The sequence below is a fragment of the Vigna radiata genome, chromosome 9, assembly GCF_000741045.1.
Source record: "Vigna radiata var. radiata cultivar VC1973A chromosome 9, Vradiata_ver6, whole genome shotgun sequence".
Classification (NCBI taxonomy): domain Eukaryota; kingdom Viridiplantae; phylum Streptophyta; class Magnoliopsida; order Fabales; family Fabaceae; genus Vigna; species Vigna radiata.
Window position 1 is genome coordinate 11,010,998 of NC_028359.1, and position 7,531 is coordinate 11,018,528.

Below are 7,531 nucleotides of genomic sequence, written 5' to 3' on the forward strand. Positions count from 1 at the left end.
TCCGTATATAATTTATATACGGATTTTCCGTATATAATTTATATACGGATTTTCCGTATATAATTTATATACGGATTTTCCGTATATAAATTATATACGGATTTTCTGTATATAAATTATATACGGATTTTCCGTATATAAATTATATACGGATTTTCCGTATATAAATTATATACGGATTTTCCGTATATAACACTAGCTACGACAGTATTATATACGGATTTTTGTCCGTATATAATCCGTATATAACCAAATATTATATACGGATTTTGGCGGTAGATAATGACGTTTTTTCTTGTAGTGCTTGTAGAAGAGGGCGTACCTGTGTTTGGAGCTACGCCCACTGAAGCCCAACAGAAAAGTGTGACCGAGGCAACTCTGAACGACCTAAAAGTGAAGAACTACCTGTTCCAGGCCATTGATCGAGAGATTCTCGAAACTATCTTGGACAAAAGCACATCGAAGGCCATATGGCAGTCCATGCAACAAAAGTATCAAGGATCGACGAGAGTAAAACGTGCCCAACTCCAAGCATTGCGGCGCGAGTTCGAGTTACTGGGCATGAAAGATGGTGAGACGGTAGATAGCTACCTGGGACAGACGCTCAGTATCGTCAACAAGATGAAATCCAATGGTGAGAAGATAGACTCCAGCACAGTGGTTAGCAAAGTATTGCGTTCACTAACCTCGAAATTTAATTACGTGGTGTGTTCGATCGAGGAGTCTAACGATTTGAGCACTTTGAGTATTGATGAACTTCATGGAAGTCTACTCTTCCATGAACAAAGAATGAAAAATCTTCAACCAGAAGAACAGGTATTAAAAGTCACTCATGATGTCAAATTTGGAGCTGGCCGAGGAGAAGGCAGAAGTGGACGCGGTCGTGGGAGAGGTCGCGGGAGACAATCGTTAAACAGAGCGCTTATTGAATGCTTTCAATGTCATAGGCTAGGTCATTTTCAATACGAGTGTCCTGAGATGGCAAAGAAAGCTCATTATGCAACATGTGAAGAAGAAACTGAAGCTGAAGAAGAACTCCTACTAGTGGCATACGAGGAGGTAACCCAATATGCTCATGTAGAAGATTGGTTTCTAGACTCAGGCTGTAGCAACCATATGACCGGAGATAAACTCTGGTTCACAGAAGTACAGGAAGAAGACTTCAGTAGAACTGTTAAACTTGGGAACAACACTACAATGGTTGTCGCTGCAAAAGGAACCATTCGTGTTCAATTGATGGCACCTTTCACACTATTTCAGATGTTTATTATGTTCTTGAGCTTAAGACAAATCTCTTAAGTCTAGGGCAACTCCAGGAGAAAGGGTTAGCTATCCTAATTCAAAATGATACGTGTAAAATTTTTCATCCCGAGCGAGGCCTAATTCTTCACACCAACATGAAGGGTAATAGAATGTTCCATCTCTCAGCTTCAATGCCTACTCAACATTCCAGTTGTCTCCACGTTGAGGACGAATCAGAGAAGGAAATGCATCTGTCGCATAAACGCTTTGGGCATCTTCATTTTCACGGATTAAGCACTCTTACAAAGAAGAAAATGGTGATTGGGTTACCACTAATAAAACATCCTCGAACAATTTGCACTGCCTGTCTTAGTGGTAAACAACATAGAGATCCTATACCAAAGCAAAGTTCATGGAGAGCTTNGACAAAGCTTCAATTGATTCACGCCGACATTTGCGGTCCTATTTCACCAGCCTCACATAGCAACAAACGGTACATTCTTAGTTTTATCGATGATTACTCGCGTAAAGCTTGGATTTATTTTTTACATGAAAAGTCTGAGACCTTCGCTACTTTCAAAAGCTTCAAAGCCAGTGTTGAGAAGGAAGCAGGAGTTTACATCACCTGTCTCAAAATAGACCAAGGTGGTGAATTCACGTCCAAAGAATTTGCAGAATTTTGTACTCAACAAGGCATTACAAGGCAATTGACGACAGCCTACACCCCTCAACAAAACGGAGTTGCAGAATGCAAAAATCGCACTATCATGAATGTTGTCCGTTCTATTTTACATGACAAACAGGTGCCCAAACCTTTCTGGCCTGAAGCTGTGCGATGGTGTGTACATGTTCAGAACATAAGTCCCACTTCCGCCATTAATCAACAAACTCCGGAAGAGATGTGGAGTGGTGTCAAACCTCGAGTTGATTATTTTCGAACGTTTGGGTGCATTGCTCACGTTCATGTTCCAGATCAAAAACGCAGCAAACTTGATAACAAAAGCCAACCGTGCATCTTATTGGGAGTAAGTGACGAATCTAAAGCCTACAAATGTTTTGATCTTGTTACAAAAAAAGTAATTGTGAGTAGGGATGTGGTGTTCGAAGAGGACAAAAGTTGGAATTGGAATGAAAATGTAGAGCAAAGCACAATTCTTGACTGGGAAAATGAAGCAGCCACCGACAATGGGAATATAGAGTCTCCATCAAACGAAATAACATCCAGTAATGTTGATAACCTAGAAATGTTGGAACCCGAACCCGAATCAACCTCAAATTCTGAACAAGATGATTCCCCAATTGAAGGTAGAACCACAAGAACGCGAAGGCAACCTGTATGGATGGCTGATTACGAAACTCGTCTCTCGGTAGATGAAGCAAATTTACAAGCAATGATGATTACAAACTCTAAAGATCCTCAATCCTATGAAGAAGCCTGTAAAAGTCCACAATGGAGGGAAGCTATGAAGGTAGAAATGAAAGCAATTAAAAAGAATCATACGTGGGAGTTGGTAGATCCTCCAAAAGGGGTCACACCTATTGGTGTTAAATGGATCTTCAAGACCAAATTCAATGAAAATGGTCACATAGAGAAGTACAAAGCTAGACTAGTGGCCAAAGGTTATGCTCAAAGGTATGGAGTTGATTATACCGAAGTATTTGCTCCTGTTGCTAGACTTGACACGGTAAGAATACTACTAGCATTGGCTGCTCAAAATACATGGGATGTGTTTCAGCTTGATGTAAAAAGTGCATTCTTACATGAAGAACTTCACGAAGAAGTTTTTGTCCAACAACCAGTAGGCTTCATCCAAAAAGGTAGTGAAAATCAAATCTACAGACTCAAAAAAGCATTGTATGGCCTCAAACAGGCTCCAAGAGCTTGGTATAGCAAGATTGAAGCTTATTTTGCAAAAGAGAAATTTGAAAGATGCTCTAGTGAACACACCCTCTTCACGAAAAGAACTAAAGGTACTATTCTCATTATTAGTCTCTATGTTGATGATCTGATCTTCACTGGAAATAGTAACCGTTTGTGTGATGAGTTCAAAAACTCAATGAAGAGAGAGTTTGATATGACTGATTTGGGTAAAATGAGACATTTCCTTGGCATTGAAGTTATACAAAGTAACACAGGAATTTTTATCTGTCAAAGACAATATGCTCGTGAAGTGCTAGAACGATTCAACATGACCAAAAGTAACCCTGTACGAAACCCCATCGTACCAGGTACAGTATTGTCCAAAGATGATCAAGGTGCTGCTGTGGATGCCACAAAGTTCCAACAAGCAGTCGGAAGCCTCATGTATTTAACAGTTACCCGACCAGACTTAATGTTTGGAGTAAGCTTAATCAGTCGTTACATGGCAAACCCAAAGGAGTCACATTGGGCTGCAGTCAAAAGGCTCCTACGATATATCAAAGGTACTATTGAATATGGCATATTTTATCAAAAAGGAACATATAGTGGTCTGACAGCTTATAGTGACAGCAACTATGCTGGAGATTTAGACAACAGAAGAAGTACTTCCAGTTCGGTATTTTTAATCGGAAATGGAGTTGTCTCATGGGCATCAAAAAAACAGTCTGTGGTAAGTTTATCTACTACTGAGGCTGAATACATTGTTGCAGCATTTTGCGCTTGTCAATGCATTTGGATTCGACGAATCTTAGAGCATCTTGGGTCAAAAGAAAAGGAAGCAACATAAATTCTATGTGACAACAGTTCCACCATTCAATTATCCAAGAATCCTGTCTTTCATGGAAGAAGTAAACATATTGCAGTGAGATTTCACTTTCTTAGAGAATTAGTACATGATCACATAATTTGCTTGATCTATTGCTCCTCTGATAAGCAAGCAGCAGACATAATGACGAAGGCATTAAAACTTGATCAATTTGAAAGAATCCGACGTATGCTTGGGGTCATAGAAGTTACTGATATAAGCTAAATATAACTATTATAGCTTAAGGGAGGATATGTTAATATTAAGTTTAATTTTGTTGTTTAAATTTCATGTCAGTAGGATGATTCAGTCTTTTAATAACTAGATATTAAGAGTGTCTAGTCACTTCTCCTATTTATCTGTTGTGCAGTATGTGTACTTTAACATTTTCAGTTTCATTGTAAAGCTTATATAAGCTATCTTTCATTACCAAATAAAATATTATCCTCTGTTATTTTCTATCAGAGGAGTATATACCCTCAATTCTAATAAAAGGTGGGTCGGTATTAATTGAGGGAAGCGGGTTAATTGACTTTCTTTTTTTTAAAAAAAGGTACTAAATTTTGTTCCATTTTTAAGTGATTTTTTTATAGGAAATTGAATTGTATCAATATAAGTTTACTTTTAAGAAAAAGTCAGTGAACCGCTATAAAGATTATAATCTCTTGTTTCTGCATTATTGCTTCCTTAACCGTTGACTTCATATCCATGGCATCCGTGTCTTCTTCTCTTTCGTTTTTCTCAAAATTAGTCTCAGAGGTGTTCATCCATTGTTTGGAAGACGACATCCATGAAAATTTCGTTTCTCATCTGAGGTCTGCCCTTTTACAAGCTGGAGTAGAACCTTCTCTCGTTGCCGTGGGAAAGCTGTCAAAAAAGTTTATGCCATCAGTTACAAGGTTTCAGATTGGAATAATTGTTTTTACCAAAGCATACATTCAATCTTGTCGGTGTGTTCAAGACCTTGCGAGAATCATTGAATGTCATGAAACTCACGGCCTAATGGTTATTCCTGTGTTTTACGATATTGACCCATCCTATGATCAGAAGGCTGATGTTGATCCATCCCATGTACCTGATCAGAAGCGTGATATTGATCCATCCCATGTAGACGATCAGAAGCGTGATGTTGATCCATTCCATATCAGTAGTGTTTCGACAAATCCGTTTAGAGAACTGGAAGAGGCCGAGACGAAGGTAAAATATTGCTGGACGTCTTAAAAAAAATAATTTTTTTATTAATAATTTTTTATTAAATTAATTATAAAATTACGTTTAAAAAATAATTTTAATTTTTTAACATTAATATATTTCTATTATATTATAAAAATTATATTTAAAAGTAATTTAATTTTTTAATATTAATATATTTTTATTAAGTTAATTATAAAATTATATTACCAAAATTTATTTTTTTTAGATTAGTGACAAGGTAAACATTGAGAAGATTTATAACAAGACGATGCAAAATTTTTCGCTGAGCCGGGCACTCAACCGGGTTACAAATTTGCCTACTTGGGAAGAGAGCAAACACAGGTAAATCATACCATACTTTGAAAACTTTTTCAGGAAAAAAAATAAAATTCTATACATCTATTTTTTAATAAATATATATATTTTTTATAATAAAAAAGTTAATTTATATATAAATTAATTTTTAAAACTTCTCCTATAATTTTGTTTAAATTTTTAAGTTGTATGGAAAGATTTACCTATTTTTTTTTTCTTTTTCTAAATGTATAAAGGAGAAAACTTGTTCAAATAGATGCAATATAGGTTTCTGCAATTAAAAATTCAATCTTAAAGATTTAAGATTTTTTTTTCTTCTCTTGAAAGTGCATATTTATCTTAACAAACCTCTGCTATTCTGGGCTCATTTTATTTGACATTTGAACTGGAAGGAATGATGCTGAACTAGTGGAGGAAATTGTTAAGTCTGTTCTCGCTAAACTAGACCGCGCCTTGCCTGTAACTAAATTTCCTGTTGAATTAGAAATCCACGTGAAAAATGTGATTGGATTGTTTGAAAATCAACCCAACAAAGTCTGTATGATAGGGATATGGGGAATGGGAGGATCTGGTAAAACTACCTTAGCGAAAGCAATCTACAATAAAATTCCTTTTACATTTGGTGATAAAAGTTTCATTCAAGATATTAGAAAAGTTTGTCAAACAGATGGCATAAGAGGCCTTGTTCAATTACAAGAGCAACTTCTGTCCGATGTCCTTAAATATGTGAAAATAGAGAGTGGTGATATGGAAAAAACTACTATCGAGAACCGTCTTTCTAGAAAAAAGTTGTTCATTGTGCTTGACGATGTGAATGAGATAGACCAACTAAAACACCTATGTGGAAACGGTAAATGGTTTGGTGCGGGAAGTGTAATAATCATTACAACTAGACATTTAGACCTGCTTTATCAACATAAAGTTGATTATGTTTATGAGATGGATGAACTGGACGAAAATGACTCGGTTGAGCTTTTTAGTTGGCATGCTTTTAGGAAAGCAAAACCAAGAGAAGACTTCAATGAACTTGCAAGATCAGCGGTTGATTATTGTGGTGGACTACCACTGGCTCTTGAAGTCCTTGGTTCTTATTTAAGTAAGAGGTCAGAGAATGAATGGAGAAGTGTATTGTCAAAACTAGAAATAATTCCCAATACTCAAATTCAGAACATCCTAAGAGTAAGCTTTGACGGCTTATGTAGTGAAATGGAAAAGGATATATTTCTTGATGTATGCTGTTTCTTTATTGGTAAAGAGAGAGACTATGTCACGGAGATACTAAATGGCTGTGGACTACGTGCTGATATTGGAATAAAAGTTCTTATAGAACGTGGTCTTGTAAAAATTGAAAAGAACAATAAACTTGGAATGCATCATTTGCTTCGGGACATGGGACGAGAGATCGTGCGTCAAACTTCAACAATGCAACCTGGGAAACGCAGTAGATTGTGGTTTCTCAAGGATGTACGTCACGTATTGACCAAGAATACTGTGAGTACATTCTTTATAAAACATTTTCAAACTTCCGTGTTTTGCTTTCTGTTTCATTTTCCAGTGAGCTAACAATAGTGATTTCCAAATTTATTTATTTTCTCTAATCATTACAGGGGACAGAAGCTATTCTGGGATTGTCTTTGAACAGTAAGTTAACAAACAGTGATTCCTTCAAAGCTGATGCTGATGCTTTTAAGAAAATGAAGACGTTGAGATTCTTGCAACTTGATCATGTACAGCTGACTGGAGATTATAGGTGTCTTTCTAAGCAACTGAGATGTATCTCCTGGAAAGGATTTTCTTTAGAGCACATACCTAACGACTTTTACTTGGAAGGTGCAATTGTGATTGATTTCCAACACAGTAATCTCAGACTAGTGTGGAAAGAACCCACGGTATATTACATCCCATTTTCTTTTCATATTAATTGGGTAATTAAAATTGTAACAATTGTCACTTATCACGGTTTCCTTTATTTTGTGAAAATATTTTTGTAGGTTTTGCCGTTCCTAAAAATCCTCAATCTTAGTCATTCAAAGTATTTGACAGAAACCCCTGAC

The 7,531-nt window shown here is 36.4% G+C and overlaps 1 protein-coding gene across 1 annotated transcript; it reads left to right on the top strand.

Annotated features, from left to right (window-relative positions):
- The first annotated feature begins 4,676 nt into the window (after nucleotides 1-4,676).
- Nucleotides 4,677-7,320, top strand: LOC106773323 (TMV resistance protein N-like). Its single transcript, XM_022785911.1, has 4 exons — nucleotides 4,677-5,165; nucleotides 5,862-6,968; nucleotides 7,085-7,118; nucleotides 7,211-7,320. Exons 1-4 carry the CDS (start codon nucleotides 4,677-4,679, stop codon nucleotides 7,225-7,227), a joined length of 1,647 nt encoding a protein of 548 aa, XP_022641632.1. The 3' UTR covers nucleotides 7,228-7,320.
- Nucleotides 7,321-7,531: the final 211 nt, after the last annotated feature.

Coding starts and splice junctions, on each gene's coding strand:
- LOC106773323 (XM_022785911.1), top strand. CDS start 4,677: ATGGCATCCGTGTCTTCTTCTCTTTCGTTTTTCTCAAAATTAGTCTCA. Junction 5,166..5,861: donor TGGAAGAGGCCGAGACGAAG/GTAAAATATTGC, acceptor TTTGACATTTGA/ACTGGAAGGAATGATGCTGA. Junction 6,969..7,084: donor ACGTATTGACCAAGAATACT/GTGAGTACATTC, acceptor TAATCATTACAG/GGGACAGAAGCTATTCTGGG.